Source organism: Choloepus didactylus, chromosome 10 (assembly GCF_015220235.1).
Source record: "Choloepus didactylus isolate mChoDid1 chromosome 10, mChoDid1.pri, whole genome shotgun sequence".
In the NCBI taxonomy this organism is placed as follows: domain Eukaryota; kingdom Metazoa; phylum Chordata; class Mammalia; order Pilosa; family Megalonychidae; genus Choloepus; species Choloepus didactylus.
This window is the reverse complement of record NC_051316.1, coordinates 24,708,182-24,735,247: the sequence shown is the minus strand read 5'-3', so window position 1 is coordinate 24,735,247 and position 27,066 is coordinate 24,708,182. Positions and strand designations below refer to the sequence as shown.

The window sequence follows — 27,066 nt, the reverse complement described above, 5'->3', positions numbered from 1 at the left end:
AGTATTCTTGGCTGGAAATTTTTCTCACTCAGAATTTTAAATATATCGTGCCACTGCCTTCTCGCCTCCATGGTGGCTGCTGAGTAGTCACTACTTAGTCTTATGCTGTTTCCTTTGTATGTGGTGAATTGCTTTTCTCTTTCTGCTTTCAGAACTTGCTCCTTCTCTTCTGTGTTTGACAGTGTGATAAGTATATGTCTCGGAGTGGGTTTATTTGGATTTATTCTATTTGGAGTTCGCTGAGCATTTATGATTTGTCTATTTATGTTGTTTTGAAGATTTGGGAAGTTTTCCCCAACAATTTCTTTGAATACTCTTCCTAGACCTTTACCCTTTTCTTCCCCTTCTGGGACACCAATGAGTCTTATATTTGGACGTTTCATATTATCTATCATATCCCTGAGGTCCATTTCGATTTTTTCAATTTTTTTCCCCATTCTTTCTTTTATGCTTTCATTTTCCATTCTGTCATCTTCCAGGTCACTGATTCATTGTTCAACTTCCTCTAGTCTTGTACTATGAGTGTCCTGAATGTTTTTAATTTGGTCAACAGTTTCTTTAATTTCCATAAGATCATCCATTTTTTTATTTAGTCTTGCAATGTCTTCTTTATGCTCTTCTAGAGTCTTCTTGATTTCCTTCATATACTGTACTATGGTCTCATTGTTCATCTTTAGTTCTTTGAGTAGCTGCTCTAGGTGCTGTGTATCTTCTGGTCTTTTGATTTGGGTGCTTGGGCTTGGGTTATCCATATCGTCTGGTTTTTTCATATGCTTTATAATTTTCTGTTGTTTTTGGCCTCGTGGCATTTGCTGAACTTGATAGGGTTCTTTTAGGGTTTGTAGACCTATTGAAGTCCTTATCTCTAATTTATCAGATCTATAGCTTCGTGGAGTACACTTTCTCTAACTAACCAGCAGGTGGCGTCCACGAGCCACCTGTTCTCCACAAGCCAGCTCTCCCCTGCTTAGCCTTTTTTTTGGTGAGTGGGGGAGTGAGTCTTGTGGGGCCCAATTGGTGTACCAAGCTTGCGTGTGTAGTTGGTGTTGCCTGCCCTGTATGTGGGACGTGTTTCTGGGCAGTCGGGGAGGGGAGGTGGCCCTAACAATCAAATCTCCCTGATGATCCTAGAGTTTTAAAGCTGCTGCAATAGTCTAATCCTTCAGTTCAGTCCTGCCACAGTTTGTCTCTGCCACTGACCCACAAGTCTTTGGTATTGGCGTATGGCTCCTGAGACTTGCAAGTGGGCCCCTCTTCCAGGCCATGCACCCCGGGTCCTCTGTTGAGGGATGACTGTGCTATGTCACAGGTGAGTGCCGTCCCCCCAGGGCAGTTCTGGGCTGCTGGGCTGTGTAGGGAGGCTCCCAGTCTGCTGAAATGATGGCTGAATGGGGCTTTGTTAATTCACACTGCTCCACCTTCCCAGCTCTGGGACAATCAGCTGAGGTTGCAGGGAAGGCTAATGTCCACGCCCAGTTTTGTGGTGTGTGCCTGTTATTTGAAGCACTTCCGTCACACTGGGTTGTCTGGGGCAGCTCTGGGCTATGGGGCTGGCGATGGGCAGGAGTGTTTCCTGTCCACCAGGATGGTGGCTGTGAGCGGACACCCCCCTTTTCTTGGGAAGTTGTGGTGTTTAGTGAATTTTCTCAGCCACTGGATTATTGCCTTTTGTCTCAGAGCTCTCTTAGTTCTGCTCTTGACTTGCCGTGCCCAAATTGCAATTGTTTGAAGCTTTCTGTATTGGGCTTCTTAGAGTAATTGTTTTAGAAAAAGAAAAAAGGATTAAAAAAAAAAAAAAAAAAAAAAAAAAAAAGGGCCCTCCTCAGAGATCTAATGGGTTATTGAAATACTAATAGACAAAGCAACCAGGGCCATTAAGGAAAGGTCCACAGGGCAGAGAGATCAGCTTTTCTTCAGGATTTGCACATGCGCCTCAAGGCCTGAGCTCCGCCCTTCCCCTTTCTGTGTTCACCAGAACTCCAAAAATCCTCTGCTTTTATTTTGGAGTTTTTCGTGTTATTTTTTTTTTTCTATGCCTGTCTCCTCTCTGCTGGGCTGGCAGCTCTCAGATTCTCTGGTGTCTGGTCTCAGTCTATCTATGGTTGGAGTTTAAATCAGTAGAATGAGTTTCCGAGAAGGGTTACCACTGCAGTTCTCTCTTCACCTTCCCGGAGCTGGCAGCCCCTCCTCCCACGGGACTGAGCCTGGCAGGGAGGGGCGCGGGTCCCCTGGCCGCAAAAACTTACAGATTTTGCTGATCTCAGCAGTTCGACATTTTCATGAGTGTTGTATGAAGTATGCCCAAAGACAGATTGCTCTGTGGTGTCCAGTCCACGCAGTTCCTGGCTTTTTACCTACTTTCCTGGAGGAGTAACTAAAACTTACAGCTCACCAGTCTGCCATCTTGCCCCGCCTCCGCTATTCTTTTTTAGAGGGTCAAATTCCTTTGCAATATTTCAGCAGCTTTACTGAGATATAATTCACAGACTATGCAATTCCCATTTTAAAGTGTACACTTCAGTGTTTTAAAATGTGTTCATATGTTGTGTACAAATCACAGAATCTACTTTTAGAACATTTTCATCACCCCAAATAGAAACCCTGTACCTATTCCCAGTCACTCCCCATTTCTCTTTCTCACCTCCTCCAAACCCATCCCTAGACAATCACCAGTCTGTTTTCTGTCTCTGTGGATTCATATAAATGGAATCATATAATACAGTATATGGCTTTTTATGCCTCGCTTCTTTCACTTTCCAAGTGAATTTTCGAGATTCATCCACACTATAGCATGTACAGCGCTTCAGTCCTTTTTACTGCTGAATGATACTCCATTGTATGGGTATGCCACATTTTGTTATCCCCTCATCTGTTTATAGACATTAGCATTGTTTGCACCTGTTACTTTTGTGAATAATGCTGCTATGGAGTTTCTTGTATGGGTTTTTGGGTGAACATATGTTTGCAATTCTGGGTAAATAACTAGGTGTGGAATTGCTGGGCCGAATGGAAGTCTATTTTAACTTTTTGAGGAATTGCCAAATTGTTTTCCAAGGCAGCTGTATCATTTGACATTTCCACCAGCAATGTAAGAGGGTTCCGATCCCTCTACATCCTCACCAATATTTGCTATTGTCTGACCTTGTGATTTTAACCCTCTTTGTGGGTGTGAAGTGGTATATCCCAGTTGTTTTCATTTGCATTTCCCTAATGACTAAATCAAATTGGCCATTTGTAAATCTTCCTGGGAGAAATGTCTATTCAGATCCTTTGCCCATTTTTAATCGGATAAATGAAAATATTTTCTCCTATATTCTTTTTTTTTTTTTTTTTTTTTTTTTTTTTTTTTTTAAATCATTTTATTGAGATATATTCACATACCACGCAGTCATACAAAACAAATTGTACTTTCGATTGTTTACAGTACCATTACATAGTTGTACATTCATCACCTAAATCAATCCCTGACACCTTCATTAGCATACACACAAAAATAACAAGAATAATAATTAGAGTGAAAAAGAGCAATTGAAGTAAAAAAGAACACTGGGTACCTTTGTCTGTCTGTTTCCCTCCCCTACTTTTCTACACATCCATCCATAAACTAGACAAAGTGGTGTTTGGTCCTTATGGCTTTCCCAATCCCATTGTCACCCCTCATAAGCTACATTTTTATACAACTGTCTTCGAGATTCATGGGTTCTGGGTTGTAGTTTGATAGTTTCAGGTATCCACCACCAGCTACCCCAATTCTTTAGAACCTAAAAAGGGTTGTCTAAAGTGTGCATAAGAGTGCCCACCAGAGTGACCTCTCGGCTCCTTTTGGAATCTCTCTGCCACTGAAGCTTATTTCATTTCCTTTCACATCCCCCTTTTGGTCAAGAAGATGTTCTCCGTCCCACGGTGCCAGGTCTACATTCCTCCCTGGGAGTCATATTCCACGTTGCCAGGGAGATTCACTTCCCTGGGTGTCTGATCCCACGTAGGGGGGAGGGCAGTGATTTCACCTTTCAAGTTGGCTTAGCCAGAGAGAGAGGGCCACATCTGAGCAACCAAGAGGCATTCAGGAGGAGACTCTTAGGCACAAATACAGGGAGGCCTAGCCTCTCCTTTACAGCAACCGTCTTCCCAAGGGTAAAACTTATGGTAGAGGGCTCAACCCATCAAACCACCAGTCCCCTATGTCTGTGGTCATGTTAGCACCCATGGAGGTGGGGTAGGCGAATACCCCTGCATTCTCCACAGGCTCCTCAAGGGGGCACTAACAATTTTTTTTTTTTTTCTTTTTTTTTTTTTTTTTCTTTTTTTTTTTTTTTTTTTTTAACTTTCCCTTCTTTTTTCAAATCACCTGTATGAAAAAAAAAGTTAAAAAGAAAACAAACATACAATAAAAGAGCATTTCAAAGAGACCATAGCAAGGGAGTAAGAAAAAGACAACTAACCTAAGATAACTGCTTAACTTCCAACATGTTCCTACTTTACCCCAAGAAAGTTACATAATATAGCAACATTTCAGTGAACTTGTTCCTACTACAACCATCAGAAATTAACAGACCATAGTCATTTCTGGGCATCCCCAGAACGTTAAATAGCTTATCTGTTCTTCCTGGATTATTGTTCCCCCTTCCTTAATTGCTCTCTACTGCTAGTTCCCCTACATTCTACATTATAAACCATTTGTTTTACATTTTTCAAAGTTCACATTAGTGGTAGCATATAATATTTCTCTTTTTGTGCCTGGCTTATTTCGCTCAGCATTATGTCTTCAAGGTTCATCCATGTTGTCATATGTTTCACCAGATCGTTCCTTCTTACTGCCGCGTAGTATTCCATCGTGTGTATATACCACATTTTATTTATCCACTCATCTGTTGAAGGACATTTGGGTTGTTTCCATCTCTTGGCAATTGTGAATAATGCTGCTATGAACATTGGCGTGCAGATATCTGTTCGTGTCACTGCTTTCCGATCTTCCGGGTATATACCGAGGAGTGCAATCGCTGGATCGAATGGTAGCTCTATATCTAGTTTTCTAAGGAACTGCCAGACTGACTTCCAGAGTGGCTGAACCATTATACAGTCCCACCAACAATGAATAAGAGTTCCAATTTCTCCACATCCCCTCCAGCATTTGTAGTTTCCTGTTTGTTTAATGGCAGCCATTCTAACCGGTGTTAGATGGTATCTCATTGTGGTCTTAATTTGCATCTCTCTAATAGCTAGTGAAGCTGAACATTTTTTCATGTGTTTCTTGGTCATTTGTATTTCCTCTTCAGAGAACTGTCTTTTCATATCTTTTGCCCATTTTATAATTGGGCTGTCTGTACTATTGTCATTGAGTTGTAGGATTTCTTTGTATATGCAAGATATCAGTCTTTTGTCAGATACATGGTTTCCAAAAATTTTTTCCCATTGAGTTGGCTGCCTCTTTACCTTTTTGAGAAATTCCTTTGAGGTGCAGAAACTTCTAAGCTTGAGGAGTTCCCATTTATCTATTTTCTCTTTTGTTGCTTGTGCTTTGGGTGTAAAGTCTAGGAAGTGGCCTCCTAATACAAGGTCTTGAAGATGTTTTCCTACATTATCTTCTAGGAGTTTTATGGTACTTTCTTTTATATTGAGATCTTTGGTCCATTTTGAGTTAATTTTTGTGTAGGGGGTGAGGTAGGGGTCCTCTTTCATTCTTTTGGATATGGATATCCAACTCTCCCAGCCCCATTTGTTGAAAAGACCATTATGGCTCAGTTCGGTGACTTTGGGGGCCTTATCAAAGATCAGTCGGCCATAGATCTGAGGGTCTATCTCTGAATTCTCAATTCGATTCCATTGATCTATATGTCTATCTTTGTGCCAGTACCATGTTGTCTTGGCAACTGTGGCTTTATAATAAGCTTCAAAGTCAGGGAGTGTAAGTCCTCCCACTTCGTTTTTCTTTTTTAGAGTGTCTTTAGCAATTCGAGGCATCTTCCCTTTCCAAATAAATTTGATAACTAGCTTTTCCAAGTCTGCAAAGTAGGTTGTTGGAATTTTGATTGGGATTGCATTGAATCTGTAGATGAGTTTGGGTAGAATTGACATCTTAATGACATTTAGCCTTCCTATCCATGAACATGGAATATTTTTCCATCTTTTAAGGTCCCCTTCTATTTCTTTTAGTAGAGTTATGTAGTTTTCTTTGTATAGGTCTTTTACATCTTTGGTTAAGTTGATTCCTAGGTACTTGATTTTTTTAGTTGCTAATGAAAATGGTATCTTTTTCTTGAGTGTCTCTTCAGTTTGTTCATTTCTAGCATATAGAAACATTACTGACTTATGTGCATTAATCTTGTATCCCGCTACTTTGCTAAATTTGTTTATTAGCTCTAGTAGGTGTATCGTTGATTTCTCAGGGTTTTCTAGATATAAGATCATATCATCTGCAAACAATGACAGTTTTACTTCTTCTTTTCCAATTTGGATGCCTTTTATTTCTTTGTCTTGCCGGATTGCCCTGGCTAGCACTTCCAGCACAATGTTGAATAACAGTGGTGACAGCGGGCATCCTTGTCTTGTTCCTGATCTTAGAGGGAAGGCTTTCAGTCTCTCACCATTGAGTACTATGCTGGCTGTGGGTTTTTCATATATGCTCTTTATCATGTTGAGGAAGTTTCCTTCAATTCCTACCTTTTGAAGTGTTTTTATCAAAAAGGGATGTTGGATTTTGTCAAATGCTTTTCAGCATCTATTGAGATGATCAATTGATTTTTCCCTTTCGAGTTTTTAATGTGTTGTAATACATTGATTGTTTTTCTGATGTTGAACCATCCTTGCATGCCTGGAATGAACCCCACTTGGTCATGGTGTATGATTTTTTTAATGTGTCTTTGGATTCGATTTGCAAGTATTTTTTTGAGGATTTTTGCATCTATATTCATTAGGGAGATTGGCCGGTAGTTTTCCTTTTTTGTAGCATCTTTGCCTGGTTTTGGTATTAGATTGATGTTAGCTTCATAAAATGAGTTAGGTAGTGTTCCATTTTTTTCAATGTTTTGAAAGAGTTTGAGTAAGATTGGTGTCAGTTCTTTCTGGAAAGTTTGGTAGAATTCCCCTGTGAAGCCATCTGGCCCTGGGCATTTATTTGTGGGAAGATTTTTGATGACTGATTGGATCTCTTTGCTTGTGATGGGTTGGTTGAGGTCTTCTATTTCTTCTCTGGTCAGTCTAGGTTGTTCATATGTTTCCAGGAAATTGTCCATTTCTTCTACATTATCCAGTTTGTTGCCATACAGTTGTTCATAATATCCTCTTATAATTTTTTAAATTTCTTCAGGATCTGCAGTTATGTCACCTTTTTCATTCATTATTTTGTTTATATGGGTCTTCTCTCTTTTTGATTTTGTCAGTCTAGCTAGGGGCTTGTCAATCTTGTTGATCTTCTCAAAGAACCAACTTTGGTGATATTTATCCTTTCTATTGTTTTTTTGTTCTCTATGTCATTTATTTCTGCTTTAATCCTTGTTATTTCTTTTCTTCTACTTGGTTTAGGATTGGTTTGCTGTTCATTTTCTAGCTTCTTCAGTTGATCCATTAGTTCTTTGATTTTGGCTCTTTCTTCCTTTTTAATATATGCGTTTAGTGCTATAAATTTCCCCCTTAGCACTGCTTTTGCTGCATCCCATAGGTTTTGGTATGTTGTGTTCTCATTTTCATTCGTCTCTATATATTTAGCAATTTCTCTTGCTATTTCTTCTTTAACCCACTGATTGTTTAGGAGTGTGTTGTTTAACCTCCAGGTATTTGTGAATTTTCTAAGTCTCTGATGGTTATTGACTTCTAATTGTATTCCATTGTGGTCAGAGAATGTGCTTTGAATGATTTCAATCTTTTTAAATTTATTGAGGCTTGTTTTATGTCCCAGCATATGATCTATTCTGGAGAAAGTTCCGTGAGCACTAGAAAAGTATGTGTATCCTGGTGATTTGGGATGTAATGTCCTGTAGATGTCTGTTAAATCTAATTCATTTATCAGATTGTTTAGGTTTTCAATTTCCTTATTGGTCTTCTGTCTGGTTGATCTATCTATAGGAGAGAGTGATGTGTTGAAGTCTCCCACAATTATTGTGGAAACATCAATTGCTTCCTTTAGTTTTGCCAATGTTTCTCTCATGTATTTTGTGGCACCTTGATTGGGTGCATAGACATTTACGATTGTTATTTCTTCTTGCTGAATTGCCCCTTTTATTAGTATGTAGTGGCCTTCTTTGTCTCTCAAAACATCCCTGCATTTGAAGTCTATTTTATCTGAGATTAATATTGCTACACCTGCTTTCTTTTGGCTGTAGCTTGCATGAAATATTTTTTTCCATCCTTTCACTTTCAATTTCTTTGTGTCCCTGTGTCTAAGATGAGTCTCTTGTATGCAACATATTGATGGTTCATTTTTTTTGATCCATTCTGCGAATCTATATCTTTTAATTGGGGAGTTTAATCCATTTACATTCAACGTTAAAACCGTGAAGGCATTTCTTGAATCGGCCATCTTATCCTTTGGATTATGTTTGCCATATTTTTCCCTCTCTCTATTAATATCCTTTATTGTACCCATACCGAATCTCTTTAGTACTGAACCTTTCTCCAAGTCTCTCTGTCCTGTCTTTGTTTCTCTGTCTGTAGGGCTCCCTTTAGTATCTCCAGTAGGGCAGGTCTCTTGTTAGCAAATTCTCTCAGCATTTGTTTGTCTGTGAAAAATTTAAGCTCTCCCTCAAATTTGAAGGAGAGCTTTGCTGGATAAAGTATTCTTGGCTGGAAATTCCTCTCTCTCAGAATTTTAAATATATCGTGCCATTGCCTTCTCGCCTCCATGGTGGCTGCTGAGTAGTCACTACTTAGTCTTATGCTGTTTCCTTTGTATGTGGTGAATTGCTTTTCTCTTGCTGCTTTCAGAACTTGCTCCTTCTCTTCTATGTTTGACAGTGTGATCAGTATATGTCTCGGAGTGGGTTTTTTTGGATTTATTCTATTTGGAGTTCGCTGAGCATTTATGATTTGTGTATTTATGTTGTTTAGAAGATTTGGGAAGTTTTCCCCAACAATTTCTTTGAATACTCTTCCTAGACCTTTACCCTTTTCTTCCCCTTCTGGGACACCAATGAGTCTTATATTCGGACGCTTCATATTATCTATCATATCTCTGAGGTCCATTTCGAGTTTTTCAATTTTTTTCCCCATTCTTTCTTTTATGCTTTCATTTTCCATTCTGTCATCTTCCAGGTCACTGATTCGTTGTTCAACTTCCTCTAGTCTTGTACTATGAGTGTCCAGAATCTTTTTAATTTGGTCAACAGTTTCTTTAATTTCCATAAGATCATCCATTTTTTTATTTAGTCTTGCAATGTCTTCTTTATGCTCTTCTAGGGTCTTCTTGATTTCCTTCATATCCCGTACTAGGGTCTCATTGTTCATCTTTAGTTCTTTGAGTAGCTGCTCTAGGTGTGTCTCTTCTGGTCTTTTGATTTGGGTGCTTGGGCTTGGGTTATCCATATCGTCTGGTTTTTTTCATATGCTTTATAATTTTCTGTTGTTTTTGGCCTCGTGGCATTTGCTGTCCTTGATAGGGTTCTTTTAGGGTTTGTAGACCAGTTGAAGTCCTTATCTCTAATTTATCAGATCTACAGCTTCGTGGAGTACACTTTCTCTAACTAACCAGCAGGTGGCGTCCACGAGCCACCTGTTCTCCACAAGCCAGATCTCCCCTGCTTAGCCTTTTTGGTGAGTGGGGGAGTGAGTCTTGTGGGGCCCAATTGGTGTCCCAAGCTTGCGTGTGTAGTTGGTGTTGCCTGCCCTGTATGTGGGACGTGTTTCTGGGCAGTCGGGGAGGGGGGGTGGCCCTAACAATCAAATCTCCCTGATGATCCTAGAGTTTTAAAGCTACTGCAATAGTCTAATCCTTCAGTTCAGTCCTGCCACAGTTTGTCTCTGCCACTGACCCACAAGTCTTTGGTATTGGCGTATGGCTCCTGAGACTTGCAAGTGGGCCCCTCTTCCAGGCTGTGCACCCCGGGTCCTCTGTTGAGGGATGACTGTGCTATGTCACAGGTGAGTGCCGTCCCCCCAGGGCAGTTCTGGGCTGCTGGGCTGTGTTGGGAGGCTCCCAGTCTGCTCAAATGATGGCTGAATGGGGCTCTGTTAATTCACACTGCTCCCCCTTCCCAGCTCTGGGACATTCAGCTGAGGTTGCAGGGAAGGCTAATGTCCACGCCCAGTTTTGTGGTGTGTGCCTGTTATTTGAAGCACTTCCGTCACACTGGGTTGTCTGGGGCAGCTCTGGGCTATGGGGCTGGCGATGGGCAGGAGTGTTTCCTGTCCACCAGGATGGTGGCTGTGAGCGGACACCCCCCTTTTCTTGGGAAGTTGTGTTGTTTAGTGAATTTTCTCAGCCACTGGATTATTGCCTTTTGTCTCAGAGCTCTCTTATTTCTGCTCTTGACTTGACGTGCCCAAATTTCAATTCTTTGAAGCTTTCTGTATTGAGCTTCTTAGAGTAATTGTTTTAGAAAAAGCAAAAAGGATTTAAAAAAAAAAAAAAAAAAAAAAAAAACGGCCCTCCTCAGAGATCTAATGGGTTATTGAAATGCTAATAGACAAAGCAACCAGGGCCATTAAGGAAAGGTGCCCTGGGCAGAGAGATCAGCCTTGCTTTGGGATTTGCATATGCGCTTCAAGGCCTGATCTCCGCCCTTCCCCTTTCTGTGTTCACCAGAACTCCAAAAATCCTCTGCTTTTACTTTGGAGCTTCTCGTGTTGTTTTCCTTCTATGCCCGTCTCCTCTCTGCTGGGCTGGCTGCTCTCAGAGTCTCTGGTGTCTGGCCTCAGTCTATCTATGGTTGGAGTTTGAATCAGTAGAATGAGTTTCCGATGAGAGCAGCCACTGCAATTCTCCCTTCTCCTTCCTGGAGCTGACAGCCCCTCCTCCCCCGGGACTGAGCCTGGCAGGGAGGGGCGCGGGTCCCCTGGCCGCAAAAACTTACAGATTTCGGTGATCTCAGCAGTTCCACGTTTTCATGAGTGTTGTATGAAGTATGCCCAAAGACAGATTGCTCTGTGGTGTCCAGTCCACGCAGTTCCTGGCTTTTTACCTACTTTCCTGAAGGAGTAACTAAAACATACAGCTCACCAGTCTGCCATCTTGCCCCGCCTCCGACTCTCCTATATTCTTTTAATAAATTATTTTTTAGCCATTAAAGATGCAGACCTATTGGTTGAAATGGAAAGATGTTCAAGACCTGTTGCTGAATCTTTAAAGAGCATGTCACGAAACTGCATGTATCATAATATTATATTTATGGTAGGCAGAATAATGCCTCCCCAAAAGATGACAGCACCCTAAAATCTGGGACCTGTGAATAACTTATGTTGCAAGACAAAAGGATCTTTGCAAATATAATTCCAGTTATGGACCTTAAGATATGGAGATTATCCTGGATTATCCTGGTGGGTAATCTAATCATGAGCTAGTCTTACAATCACAGGGAATGGTACTCTGAAGACAACCTGGATGAGTTTAAAAGGGGGTTATTCTCAATGCTTCATGAAAAGAGCTGATTCAACCAATACCTTGATTTCTGCCTTGTGAAACCAGCCAAGCCAACCCAGGCTTCTGACCCATAGAACTATGAGATAATAAATTTGTATTATTTTAAGCTGCTATGTTAGTGGTAATTTGTTACAGAAACAGTAGAAAATGAATATATTTGTGTAAAATTATATGTAAATTTTATGCATATATATACACATATATATACATGCATTTATTCATTCATTCATTCATCCATTTGTTTATTTATAGTAGTTATTTCTATGTGGGAGATTTCAGACAACTTTTAGTTTCTTCTGTATGCCCTTACAACAAACACTTAGTTTTCGCAGTCAGGAAAATTCAGCGATATTCTTTTCAATTATAATGCTTTTAATCCGAAGCAAACAATAAAATCTCTCATCCTTAATTTTAATAAGTGAGCTGTCAAAATCTCCAGGGTACATAGGTGGTTGTTTGGTTTACCTGAGTGGCTTTGTGGTTTATTTCATTTTCTGGGCAAAAATAGTAACATTTAAGGCCTCACTCCTCTGTACCCTCTCACTGTAATTCCCAAAGACATCAGCAATCTGACCTAAATTATATTTAGGTGATGTTCAAAATCCCTGGTCCTGTGATGATATATGGATAAAGATTTTCTTTTTTTTCTTTCTTCCTTCCTTCACTTTTAATATTTCCACTATGTACTAATTCAACACAGCAATGTATTATAATGTTATGTATATATATCAGTTAGCTTTTGCTGTGTATTAAACTATCCCAAAACTTGGAGACTTAAAACAACAACCGGTTAATTAGCTCACAATTCTGGGATCCCTGTTGGACTCTCTCATGTATTTGTGGTCACCTGGGGGACAGCTGGCAGACATGCATTGAAAATTCATCTGTCACGAATGCACGAAACAGTAGCATTCTAATAGATTTATTAATCTGTGGTTTAGTATTTCATTAGAGAATTGTGATGACAGACCCAACAGCCTTTGGTTCCTGTTGAAATTTTTCGGTTCCAGTCCCTGTTGTCATCCGTCTTTCACATTAATGTATTAGTATTAAGCTGAATGTTTTATGATGAGCAACTATGGGAAACTGTGGCTGCGTCTGTCTTCTTTTAGGTGTTTGCCCAGCTACTGTGAACATGGTGGTGAGTGTTCCCAGTCCTGGAACACCTTCTCCTGCGACTGTGCAGACACTGGTTACGTGGGAGCGACTTGCCATTCCTGTAAGCCTCACACCTCGCTGGGTCTCATTTCCGTTTTTATTTACATCCAGTTTTCTTTTCCTTTTCATTATTTTGTATGCATGTGTCTGCATTTGTGCAACCATGTGCTAGAAAACTAAAACAAAATAGAATAAGTATTTTAGTGACCAACCGATGTTTGGCTGGCTTATTTTTAATCAAATTATTCTATTATGATATTAGAGCAGCTTGCAGAAAGACATAATATCAAATAGAACAGGAAAAAAGAGAGAAAATAGCAGGCAGAGGGAAAATAACTAGAGGAACATAAAATGGTGTAAAAAGTAAAAAGAAAACAAAATCAAGCATGCTTGATATGATATCTTGTTCTATTCCTCAAGTTGTGCCCCAGTTTTAGTTCTCAGAGTAAAGATGGAAATGTGATGAGGTATTGGATTTTCAATAATTATAAAATTTAGCAAGGAGAGTCTCAGATGAAGTACTGGATGGGGAAGTTGTGTGGTAGGTTCTGGATGTCAGCAAGAATCCAGGAAACTTCCAGGTCTTTTTTAATGACAATACTCTTTGATGATGATGATAATGATGATGATGATGATGATGATAGTTGTAATAGTTAACATTTGCTGGGAATTTACAATATGCATGCTGTATTCTAGTGGCTTGCATGTTTTAACTCATTAATCCTCAGAACAGTCCTAGTACGTTAAGTGTTATTATCTGCAGTTTACATTAGAGGAAAGAGGTTAAGTAGTCTGCAGAAGGTCACGCAGCTCATTTGTAGCGGACAGAAGCTTCCAGTTCTGCACTCTGGCTCCAGAGTGGAGTTTCAACTACCACTTGATTGTGTGCATCTGTCTTGAACAGCATATCTTGTTTCTGAAGAATTGTCCTCTATAAGTTTAAAAGCTAATGAAACTTTATTAACCGTGAATTAGTCAGCTGTTAGAAGATTATGACATAGCCTCTGAAACCTTCCTAGTTTTCTATTCATTAGTTTTAGATTTTGTTTTTTCTTGTTGTTCTTGTTGATATTTCTGAGCCCCTTCTTCCTTAGAAGCTCCCATCTTTCTGGATCATTAGAGAAAGAGGATGACATGAAAGGTTGCCTTTGGAGCAATACGTTGCCATTTTTAAGAACTCTTCTGTGTGAATTAATTAATTTATTTTCACATAAATTTTGGGAAAGAGGCAAAGCAGGGTTGTTATAAATGAAACTTTACACTTACGGAAATTGAATCCCAGGGAACCTTGTGTTAGTATTGGAATGAGAACCATGCACCCCAGCTCTGGGAGGTTCCTCAGAGGAGCCCCAAAGCCTGTTGGCCGAGCAAGGAATGTGACAATCAGTAAGGACTCCTGATCATGCCCTAAACACCCCATAAGTTCAACCAGAGCCATTCCACCTGCCTCTCTATTTACAGTATATCGCTGTGCCAGGTAAGAATTTGCTAAGGCAACACCCCTGAAACCAAAGGCTAAATCAGAGTTAGAACTGGGATGTTTTGTTTTATTACACACCTAGCACAGTGTCTTATACAAAGAAGAAACCTAATAAATATGTTTTAATTAATGCCTGCTAAAGTGTCATCAGCAATCTAAACATAATTTCAAAGAACTCAGAAAAAAAAAAAAAAAGACAGAGAAAAGGGGTCTTTTGCACATGACCCACAATTTGGTCTAGTAGTTGAATTGACTTTATCATTATTCCCCAAAGGAAAACCAAATGAAGGTGAAGTATAGCCAAATCTACCCTAAGCAACCATGAAACCATTATTTTTGGGTGTGGTAGAGGGTAGGGACTGGGATTCTAATTATGCAGTTAATGCATGTGTTCATGTGCATTTAAAGCAAAATGCCTCCTAATCATACCCCCTCAATGTTTGTTCTCTAGGCAATTCCAACACCAAACCAAATGTAACAAATGTAATCAATTTGTGTACATCCCCCTGGACTTTTTTTCTGGACAGTTATGAGCATGTTTTTTATTTATAGGAATGGAAATGTAAGTGGAGGAAAGGCAAGCGTGGTGAAAAAACAGTCCATGTTGTCTGTATTTTCATCAGTGTCAATGGCAACACCTGAGCCATTCATTGGGAGCTGTCTACTGTAGAAAATTCTAATTTAATATATTTGACACTTGACCATATTTAACTTTAAGAGTGTTTTCTTTTGTAATATCCCTGGATTATTATACATCCCTTTAATCTTCCTATTCCATCAGATGAGAGAAAAAACAGTTGTAGAATCCCTCCCTGGGTTTTCTTTAAATATTTGAAAATTTTTTCCATGCCTATTTAGGTAAAGTTAAATCATACAGATAATCCAGATGTTGTACAATGGCATAAATATATATTTGTTCTGGCCCTTTATGATCACTCCACTTTATGTAACTTGGCTAAACGCTACCTAAGTCTGCTTGGGTGGATGACACATCTGATCATTAGGGTGGCTTATTGATTGGATATGATACTGGCAGACTTTCAGTCCTGTAGTTCTTTCCCAGCAGCCTTAGCTGCTTTTCAGTTTTTTTCAAAAAGTTCTTTCTGTCAAGGCAACATATGATCTGCGTGGAGGATGCTATTCTGTTGATTACTAATTTAAACTTAATAAAGTCTATCATCTACAGATGTTAGTTATGTGCTGTTTACATACCAACACATTTATCTGCAAATAATAAATTCAGTTATGAATGAGTTAATAACTTGAAATTACAAGGAGGCACATTTCATATGCGTATATATAAAATGCTAGCTTTGAATTTCATTATTCTTCAATTGTCATTTGCAAAGTGTTTAAAGATTTTTTTGAAAATGTATTTTTAGAAATTAAATGGAGAAGAGTTGCTGCTTTGTGAAATTCCTCTTGTTGGAAAAAAAGCATTTCACTTGTAAATTGTTTTATATTTTAATAAAAGGCATAATTACTGAGCAATTTAAAATGTTTTCAACAGTATTATTAGATGTTGACGTCATTTAGGGAGGTTACGCCAGTCTACTGCAGATTTTCAGACATTACAAGGCAGTACTAGAATTAGATTAGATTAAGTCCACTTTACTTTGGGGTTGAGAAGAATCTCATGTTTCTAGAGCTTGTAGCATTCAGGTCCACAGGTTTCCCAGTGATACCTTTTGAAATTTTTTTCACTCCGTCCTTCAGAATCCTCATGCTTTCTGATTGAAACAGGAGTACATTTCCCTAGGGAAGATGTAAACTGAGAGTAGCACAGAATGAATGTGGCTGGGGAAAAATATCACTTATTTAACGACACGAAGGGATCCATTGCATTGTAATCCCTTTCTTATAATCAGTACTCTTTACAGCTCTCTACAAGCAGTCATGTGAAGCCTATAAACACAAAGGGAACTCTTCGGGGCTCTACTACATTGACTCAGATGGAAGTGGCCCCCTGGGACCATCTCTTGTGTATTGCAATATGACAGGTATGCTAAAAAGCTTTTGTATAACAGTGACATCCATATAATTGCTTGTTATACACAAAACCATAATGGGGAATGTCGAGAGTTATCGGATTGGCAGCTTTATTTTGATATGCATTGTGAGTGTAATATGATTGCTAAGTAGTGTTGAATATAACACTCAAAAATAGTTGAGGTGATGATTAAAAGTTAATTTATTATTTGCTGGGAATGTGATTGCTTATAGAACAACCAATAAACATGTGCTTACTAATCTTAAACAAGAAAGGATAAACTTTTATTTTTTAGCTCGTATCAATGAATTGTGAAGGACTTAGAAGAAGAGTCACTTTTTAACTTTATTAAAATGTGCCATTTGTATTCTCTTGAATCTCTATTATATGAATTTATCTAGGAGATAACGTTTCTAAAGCGTAAGTTCTTTGTGTAAACATTTTGTTCACGTGTAACTATGCATAAGTAATATTTCACTTTTCCTAGAAACACAGTTATGAAATAACTGTGTATGGTGGATAGCAACACAAATATATGTCATGCACAAGACTTTTATTAAGCGTATCTGCTCCTTTATGTATATGAGCTCATAAGGACCAAAATATCAACTGTAGTGAATGAATGAAGACTCCCCTCAAATAATTGTGTTTTACGGTTCATCACGGAAACAGAATTGACAGGAACTATATATGCATATACATAATATGTGTGTATGAACCACCGTTTTTTATGAAACTGTGTCTGTGGTATAGGTGTAGCAGGGACTTCGACAATTGCAAAATTTGACTGCAAATTCTGAGGAAAAGTTCAGTAAAATCAACTGTAGATAGTACTAAGGTAATGATAATGTAGGTGTAATTTGATTTGCTTGTTATTATAGCTATTATGTCCTGATAGGAATGCAATTTCCACAAGTAGAGAATTATTCATGGGTAAATACGTGATGATGGTGTGTGAATAGCTTAAAAATCTTCATGCGTCTTTTATACCTACTGCCACTTTAAATGTAACACAAAATCTGAGCATTTTGGCAGTAATTGTATGATTTGATCATAATTGGGTCACGTGCATCTTCCAGCCTGTGAACTATCAATGAATGTGATACTGATGAAAACCCTGGAGTTCTCAGGGACTGCACTGTATGTGCTCCTCTTTGGGGCTTTGGAGCAAACATTTATCACAAATACTGAGCAAAATATTACAGTGTGATGATGAAGGTAATATTACAGGGTTACCTTTACCAAAAGATTTAAAGATCTTTCTTGAAATTTTGTCTATAGTGAGTTAAATAGCTAATACAGAATAGGTGATTTCTATTTTGTTTTGCTTCCATTACTAAATGAAAGAACAAAGAAACCAAAGAAATACAGCTGGATAAAATATTTCCCATCCATCATGACTGTAATTAAGTATGTAATTATCAATTAAGAAGACCAGGGCATACTAAATGTTTTCATAATTTTGTCTCGAGTTAATCCTATGATCAGGGTACCATATATTACCCCAAATTCCATGATCCACAGAAAAGTGGAAGTGATCACAACTGGCCTAATCCTTGATGAGTAAGGATTCAGTGTACAAGGTCAAGGTCAAGGTCAAGTTTTTAAAGGCATTTGCTTCCAAGAGGAAAACTGGAATGGTGTTGTCTGAGAATCTGGAGTCTGTGGCACTAATAAAAGAAAAATGTTTTAGTCATCACAAGTAAACACGTATTGAACACAGGTTTAGGCTTCACCATTATGGTTTAGTTCTGCATATTTGTAAGCTCCTCTGGAATGTACAACTGGTTCAAATGCATTTTGTTTTAATGCTCAATCATGCAGAGGGACACTGATTTGATAAAGTAACTGATGGGATTTTTATTCCCTGCAATTGCTCTTATCCAATGCAGTAGATTGAATCATGTCTCCCTCCAAAGACTTGCTCAAATCCAAACTCTCAGTCCTGTGGGTGTGAAACAACTTGTAAATGGGATCTTCAGAAATCCTAAGAAGGGGAGGTCAAAGTGAATCAGGGTGGGCCTCATCCAGTATGGCCAGAGTCCTTATAAGCAGGGGGAAGTTGGGCATGGAAGTAACAGAAGCACAGGCCATAGGAGGAGACAGAAAGAGACAGATCTCCATGTGACAGAGGCAGAGATTGATTGCAAGTGAGCCACCACCAGAACTTTGTAGACATCAGAGAACACATGACCCGACCATACCTTGATGCTGGACTTCTAACCTCCAAACTGTGAAGTAATACATCCCTGTTCTTAAGCCAACCTGTTTGTTTTATGTGTCATAGCAGACCTGGCAAACCAAGGCAGCCAATGACCCTCTCCCTTTCAGACAATCCTGATGCTCATTACCGCAGGGTTAGGATAGTTACCCTCAAAATGCAGAGAAAGCAAAGAAGAGATGCTCAGCTTTTTATTGTAATCAACTTAGGCTCATACCAGATAATGTATGATCAGGTTTTTATCACTCTGGAGGTGATAAGGGGCCTTTTAAGTATGGGAGATGAAGGCAGAATTGACTGGTGAGTTCTTCTGATCAATGTATACATCATGGGTAACATGATGTACTTGAAAATTGTCTGCGGATGTGGATCATTTCCTTCTGCAATGAGCCAGAAAGAAAGTCCCATATAAAGGTGAAATACTGAAGAATTGACAACAAAGCATCTAAAACATCTTGCATTCATTCATCACATGTTTACTCAGCACTTACTACATGCCAGGCACTGAAATAAATAAAGCAGGAGTAAAGCAGAGGGTCTCTCTACCTTTGTGGAGTGAACATTTTTGTATGGAGAGCCAGACCGTAAACATTAATTAATAAAAAAAGGCAGAAGGCAGCAAGGGCTACAGAGCAAAATAAAGCAGGGGAGCAGCATAAAGATTATTGAGACATGAGTTGAAATGTTTAAAAGAGGGGTTAGGAAAGGACTCAGTTCCAAATTACATTTGAACTGAAGACATTAAAGAGGAAAAGGAAGGAATCACTTGCAAGTGATCATTTGTAAAAGCCCTAAGCCTGTGGGGTACCTGGTGTGTTTGAGACACCAGAGCGGAGGGTCCCAGGAGGCAGGGCTTACCTCTGTCACACAGGGAGAAAGTTCCAGTTCTGGGATTTACCTCCAGCAATATGGTTCATGCTTTTGACCACCATGCTGTACCTCTTCTGGAATCAATGAGACTAGTTAGAAAGTTGCTGTTGTGGTTGAGCCAAGACATTGTTGGCTTAGACTAGGGTTGGAGCAAAGGAGGAGGTAAGAAATATTGAAGTTAGAACCAGTAGATAGAATGTGGGTAGAGAAAGAGGAATCAAGGATGACTCTGATGTTTTGATCGGGGCCTGGGAAAGATGCAGGTGTTACAAATGGAGGTGGGGAATGCTTGGGAAGGAGCTTGTTTGAAAAGCAAGATGAAGATTCCAGCTGTGGGCATGTGAAATCTGGGATCCCTATTGGTCATCTATTTAGAGATACTGATGATCTATTGGTTATAAAAACATGTAATATGTGAGCTCAAAGCCCATGGGGTGGTTATAACATCCTTGGCAGTAGGTATTTTTAAAAAAGTATTTTGGAATGTGAATTTTCAAATTAATTTAACCCAACCAACTTGCTCCCACTTCTTTCACCATCATTGATGACAGCACCTTCAAGAGTAAGCCATCGTCACTTTCCCACACGATTGTCCTGTAAGGGAAAGCTCTCCTTTTAGCAAACACAGATTCTGGAGCAACATCCTAGGGGAGTCGGTATTTTTATTAGGCTACCCTAGTGATTCTGATGTGCACACAGGTTTAGGAACCACAGTCCTGGAACTAAGGAGCTTTGAGTTGAGTGTGCTTATCCTACCATGTCTTCACAAGAATTAAATTGGAGAGGGAACAAGAGCATCACAGAATGAGGAAATAAAACCCAGACAGCTTTTTTTTCTTTGCAACGGGTTTGCTGCCAGGACACAGGTGTCATGAAAACCATCGCTATATCCTAAGCCAAAATGGGAAAGGAAAACACTCATATCAACATTGTCATTATTGGACATGTAGATTCAGGCAAGTTCTCCACTGCTGGCCACCTGATCTACAAATGGGGTGGAATCAACAAAAGAACCATTGAAAAATTTGAGTAGGAGGCTGCTGAGATGGGAAAGGGGTCCTTCAGGTATGCCTGGGTCTTGGATAAACTGAAAGCTGAATGTGAGTGTAGTATCACCACTGATATCTCCCTGTGGCAATCTGAGACCTGCAGGTATTATGTGGCCCTCACTGATGCCCCAGGATGCAGAGACTTTATTAAAAACATGATTACAGGCACATCTCAGGCTGACTGCTCTCCTGATGGTCACTGCTGCTGTTGGTGAATTGGAAGCTGGTATCTCCAAGACTGGGCAGACCCATGAACATGCCCTTTTGGCTTACACACTGGGTGTGAATCAGCTAATTGTTGGTGTTAACCAAATGGATTCCACTGAGCCATCCTATAGCCTGAAGAGATATGAGGAAATTGTTGAGGAAATCAGCACCTACATTAAGAAAATTGGCTACAACCTTGACATAATAGCATTTGTGCCAATTTCTGGTTGTAATGGTGTCAACATGCTAGAGCCAAGTGCTAACATGACTTGGTTTAAGGGATGGAAAGTCACCCATTGAAGCTCTGGATTGCCTCCTGTCACCTACTCATCCAACTGATAAACCCTTGCGTCTGCCCCTTCAGGATGTCTACAGAATTGGTGGTATTGGTACTGTCCTGTGGACTGAGTGAAGACTGCTGTTCTCCAGCCAGGCATGGTGGTCACTTTTGCTCCAGCCAACAATACAACTGAAGTGAAGTCTGTTGAAATGCACCATGAAGCTTTGATTGAGGCTCTTCGTTGGGACAATGTGGGCTTCAATGTCAAGAACACGTCTGTAAAAGATGTTCGTCATGGCAATGTGGCTGGTGACGGCAAAAATGACCCACCAATGGAAGCAGCTGGCTTTGCTGCTCAGGTGATTATCCGGAACCATCCAGCTCAAATCAGTGCTGGCTGTGCACTTCTGCTGGATTGTCACCCAGCTCACATTGCTTGCAAGTTTGCTGAGCTGAAGGAGAAAATTGATTGCTGTTCTTTTAAGAAGCTGGAAGATGGCCCCAAATTTCTGAAATGTGGTGATGCTGCCATCATTGATATGCTTCCTGACAAGCCCATGTGTGTTGAGAACTTCTCTGACTATCCTTCTCTGGGTCATTTTGTTGTTGGTGATATGAGGCAGACAGTTGCTGAGGGTATCATCAAGGCAGTGGACAAGAAGGCTGCTGGAGCTGGCCAGGTCACCAGGTCTGTCCGTAAAGCTCAGAAAGCTACATGACACCTGCCACCCCAGCCTTAATCAGTGGTGGAAGAATGGTGTCGGAACTTTGTCTCAATTGGCCATTTAAGTTTAAGAGTAAAAGACTGGTTAATGATAACAATGCATCGTAAAACCTTCAGATGGAAAGGAATGTCTTGTGGACCATTTATTTTTGTGTGGCAGTTTTAAGTTATGAGTTTTTAAAATCAGTACTTTTTAAATAGAAACAACGACCAAAAATCTGTCACAGAATTTTGAGACCCATTAAAACAAAATTTAATGAGGAAAAGAAAAAAAAGCAGGCAGATTTAAGATGTTGGTGCAACTGTTCATTTGCTGTCCAGGCAATTGAACTGTTTTTCCCACTTATGTAGTTAGTGTAGGTTATATATCATCTTCTGCCACTGAATCCCTGGAGCTTGCACATGCCTACAAATGCAGTCCCAGTTGTTCACATACATTAAGGTAAATGATAAGGCATTAAATTCGTGAATTATGCATCTTTTCAACTCTCTGAATTTAATCGTCAGAAGTCTTAAGAGCTTTAAGATATACAGTGGATCCTCATTACTCACAGATTCCGTAGCTGTGAATTTGCCTATTCACTAAAAAGTATTTGTAACTTCAAAATCAGTGCTTACTGCACGTCCATGGTCATTTCCAGACATGCGCAGAGTGACAGAATATTTGTTGCGTGAACCCCAGCTGAGGTCGAACAAGGCTCTTTCTTTCTCTTTCAGCTTCTATACTGTAGTGGTATATTTAGTGCTGCATTTTTCACATTTTTGCACTTTCTGTTGGTGATTTCACTATTTAAAATAGCTCCTAAGCATAGTGCTACAGTGCCGTCTCATGTCCTTAACTTTATGGAGAAAATATGTGCACTAGTTAGACCATATGTGCATTAGAGGCACTTCACTCAGGTATGAGCTACTTTTGGTGCCACTGGTTGTAAGTTCAATGTTAAGGAACCAACAGTAGGTATTAAATAAGGTGTCTCTAATTAGAAAGACATAAAACACAGTTCTATATTGCTCAGTTGATAAAAATGGATCATACGAACCTAACCCTGCATTTCCCCTAAGGGCAATGGTTCAGTATTTGCCGATTCAGTGTTCTTCAGTGACTTCATAGAACATAACTACCATGAATAATGAGACTCAAATGTATATGCAAGTGTGTAAAGAGGTTTATGGATGACATGGGTAATAATTTAGTGTTTTATACTGCCCTATAATTTTTTTAACTTTTTGTTTTGAAATACTTTCAAACTTACAGGAGTTACAAAAATAATTCAAAGCCCTTACAGAGAACTCCAACATATCCCTACACCCCAGATACCACTGATTTTAATATTTTGCCATACATGCCATATCATTCTATGTATCATCTATCTATCTATCTATCTATCTATCCATTTTCTGACTTGAGTTTAGGTTATATACATCATGGCCCTTGAACACTTAATACTGCTGTGTACATTTGCTAAGAACAAGAATATTCACTCACGTAACTACCTTAAGTTCAGTTACCAAGTTCAGGAAATTTAACATTGATGTAAAGCTTAACAGTCTATATTTCAGTTTTTTCCTAAGTCCCAATAATGTCTCTGAGCCTTTTCCCCTGCCTTGGTAGATCCCATCCAGGATCATGTATTGCATTTAATTGTCATTATCTTTTTAGTTGTTCTTTTCTTATTATTTTTTTTTAATTTTGAGGACATATATACAACCTAAACTTTCCCCATCTCAACCACTCCCTAACATACCATTCAGTAGAATTAAACACATTCACAATATTGCAGTATCCTTATCACCTTCCATTACTAAAACATTTCCATCTGCCCAAACAGAAACCCCTATACCCATTATGCATTAACTCCCATTTTCTCTCCCACCACCACTGGCAACCTGTACTCTAATTTCCATCTCTATGAGCTTGCATATTCTCTGATATTTTCTTTGTAATTATCATGGGGCTTAGATTTAATATTCTAAATCTATAACAACCTCTTTTGCTTTGATCCCAACTTAATTTCAATAGTATACACAGACTTTTTTCCTATACCATTCTGTCTCGCAACTTTATGTAATTCTCATCACAAATTGCATGCTTATACATTATAAATATAAAGCCACTGATTTATCATTGCATTTTATATATTTGACTTTTAGATACAGTAGTAAATAAGAAGTGGAGTTACAAACCAAAAAAATGATAATGTTGTCATTCATATTTACCCATGTCATTATCTTTACTGGAGATCTTTATTTCTTCATGCAGCTTTAGTCAATTGTCTAGTGCCCTTTCCTTTCACCCTGTTGAACTACTTTCAGCATTACTTATAAGGGAGGTCTAGTGATGACAAAGTCCCTCAGCTTTTTTTTTTTTAAATTTTTTTTAATGCCTCCTTCATTTTGAAAGTAAGTTTTGCTGCATATAGAATTCTCATTTGGCAATACTTTTGCTTTCAGCACCATAAATATGTCTTCCCAATGCCTTTTTGCTTCCATGGTTTCCAATGAGAAATTGGTACTTAATCATATTGAGGCTCCCTTATATGCTTCTTTCTTGTGGCTTTCAGAATTCTCTTTCTTTGGCATCTGAATGCTTGATTATAACATGGAGTAGTGTGGGTCCCATTGGGTTTATTCTGTTTGGGGTCTGTTGAGCATCTTGGATGTGTTTAATTCATGTCTATCATTAAATTTGGGAAATTTCCAGCCATTACTTCTTTGAATATTCTCTCTGCCCCTTTCTCTCTTTCTTCTCCTTCTGGGACTTCCAGAATGTGTATATTGCTTCGCTTGATGATATCCCATAGATTCCTCAGGTTTTGTTCACTTTTCTTAATTCTTTTCTCTTTCTGGGTGATTTCAATTGTCTTATCTTCAAGTTCACCAATTCTTTCTTCTGCCAGCACCAATCTGCTGTTGTACTCCTCTAGGGAATTTTTATTTTGTCTTCCTGTGGTCTTCAGCTTTCCTGGTTCCTTTTCATAACTTCCGTCTCTCTATTGGTATTCTCTTTGTGTTCATCTTTCATTTTCCTAATTTCCTTTAGTTCTTTGTTCTTGTTTTCCTTTTTCTCTTTGAGCATATTTGGGACCATTTAAAGAAAATCTCTTGCCTGGTTTGTCCCAGGTCTGGTCGTCCTCACTGACAGCTTCTAATGCTTTATCTTCTCCTTTTCTTCAGCCGTGGCATCCTGTTTCTTTGTATGCTTTGTAACCTTTTGTTGAAATCTGGACATTTTAATATTTTAATGTGTTATCATTGGGATTTGACTCTGAGACATGAGCTAAACAAACAAACAAACAAACAAAAAAAAAAAAAGAAGGGAAAAAAGGAAAACACCTTCCCTAATCTTTGCAAATTGACCTGGGTGGGGGCCCTCCTTCAGAACTTATCCATGTAGTAAGTTTAGAGAATAGCTCCAGGAGAGAGCATAGGGATCACCTGATCCCTTCTGTGAATGTATCTTTTTTTGGGCATGTTCATGTGGTCCTAGGAATCCCCCTATTTACACACATCCAGATGTCCCCTCTTCCCTAGGACATAATCTCCTCAAGGTCCCCGACACTGCACTGTATGTCCTACAGCCAGCAATCCCTTGCCCCACGCAGCACGACTTGACTGCTGTCCCACAGTGTTCTGTAGGAGAGTTCTGTGAGCCTCCTTCCACATGCAGGCCACGTTCTGGGGCAGCAAGTCCCTCTGGCCACCTCCAGACAGATTGGGCCAGAAATTCTTGCTCTCAGTATGTGCACGAGGGTTATTGTGCTCCCTCTGGAACCAGGGCCAGGGATATGCACTGAGAGTCCAGGACAGCTCCACACCGAGTAGGTGAGGGTGGGCAATGGGCCAGCCAGGATACCACAAGGTCCTTCAGCTTTCAAGAAGGCTTTTTCTTGATTTGGCTCTCGTCCTGTTACTGCAGTCCATTAACTATTCTCTGGAGCTTTGAGAAAGTTGTTTCTGCCATTTTGTGCTGATTGTTCAAAGCTTCTGTGCAGAAACAGAGCCCTGAAGCATCTCAGTCTGCCATCTTGATTGGGGTGGCCCTACAAATTTTTATCAAAGAATACTTAATAATCATGTATGTTTTCATATTAAATTGCAAATGAACAAATCTTAATTACAGATCATTGTATCACATGCCCTTTGGGAATTAAGTTTTTTACAGAAATTTGTAGTTGCCTAACTCTTGTGTATAAAAAGAAGTGAAATCAACATATTCTTGATCCATTATGATGAGAAAAAGTGTTCTAAGCTTCCATAAATTAAGATGGAGATGAAATATCAAATGGGTCATGAAAAAGAAAGAAAAGCAGGACCCAGAGCAAGAGCTAAAAAGATTTTAGCAAAGATTTCCAAGTAATATTAAACACCAAGTACTTTCAGTAAACTCAAAGTCATTAGGAAAGCATGTGCTGAAGCCAAGAAAAACAGAGATCAATCCACATGGCCAGTAAGTATATCCAGAAGCTATGCATCAAAATGCTTAGTCAAAAGTTTTTAAAAAGAATCCAGAATGTTGCTGGGAAAACCACAAGGAATGCACCAAAGTTATCTCTATAAGCTCATTACCGTTCAGCATCAACGGATGAGGAAATGAAAGTGTTTAAAGGTCGTTTGAGTTTCCCTCTGACAAATCCAGTTATTGATACACAAAAAACTAATACCTGGTCCTGTTCTCCCAGCCTGGAAATAATTCCACTATGAAAATGTTGTGTTCCTCATGATGCTACAATGCCTGTAGACAATTAAATACTTTCTAATTGTTAAAAATAAGTGATGGAGGCGGGGCAAGATGGCAGACTGGTGAGCTGTATGTTTTAGTTACTCCTCCAGGAAAGTAGGTAGAAAGCCAGGAACTGCGTGGACTGGACACCACAGAGCAATCTGACTTTGGGCATACTTCATACAACACTCATGAAAGCGTGGAACTGCTGAGATCAGCGAAATCTGTAAGTTTTTGTGGCCAGGGGACCCGCGCCCCTCCCTGCCAGGCTCAGTCCTGTGGGAGGAGGGGCTGTCAGCTCCGGGAAGGAGAAGGGAGAACTGCAGTGGCAGCCCTTATCGGAAACTCATTCTGCTGATCCAAACTCCAACCATAGATAGACGGAGACCAGACACCAGAGAATCTGAGAGCAGCCAGCCCAGCAGAGAGGAGACAGGCATAGAAAAAAAACAACATGAAAAACTCCAAAATAAAAGCGGAGGATTTTTGGAGTTCTGGTGAACATAGAAAGGGGAAGGGCAGAGCTCAGGCCCGAGCTCAGGCCCTGAGGCGCATATGCAAATCCCAAAGAAAAGTTGATCTCTCTGCCCTGTGGACCTTTCCTTAATGGCCCTGGTTGCTTTGTCTCTTAGCATTTCAATAACCCATTAGATCTCTAAGGAGGGCACGTTTTTTTTTTTGTTTTTTTTTTTTTTTTTTTAATCCTTTTTTCTTTTTCTAAAACAATTACTCTAAGAAACCCAATACAGAAAGCTTCAAAGACTTGCAATTTGGGCAGGTCAAGTCAAGAGCAGAACT

The 27,066-nt window shown here is 39.5% G+C and overlaps 1 protein-coding gene across 1 annotated transcript in view; it reads left to right on the top strand.

Annotated features, from left to right (window-relative positions):
• LOC119504721 (contactin-associated protein-like 3) overlaps nucleotides 1-27,066 on the top strand; it is a 228,022-nt gene that overhangs the window by 135,096 nt on the left and 65,860 nt on the right. The window contains exons 11-12 of the mRNA XM_037797178.1: nucleotides 12,682-12,788; nucleotides 16,088-16,207. Coding sequence (XP_037653106.1) covers nucleotides 12,682-12,788; nucleotides 16,088-16,207 — 227 coding nt within the window. The remainder of the gene's footprint in view (nucleotides 1-12,681; nucleotides 12,789-16,087; nucleotides 16,208-27,066) is intronic.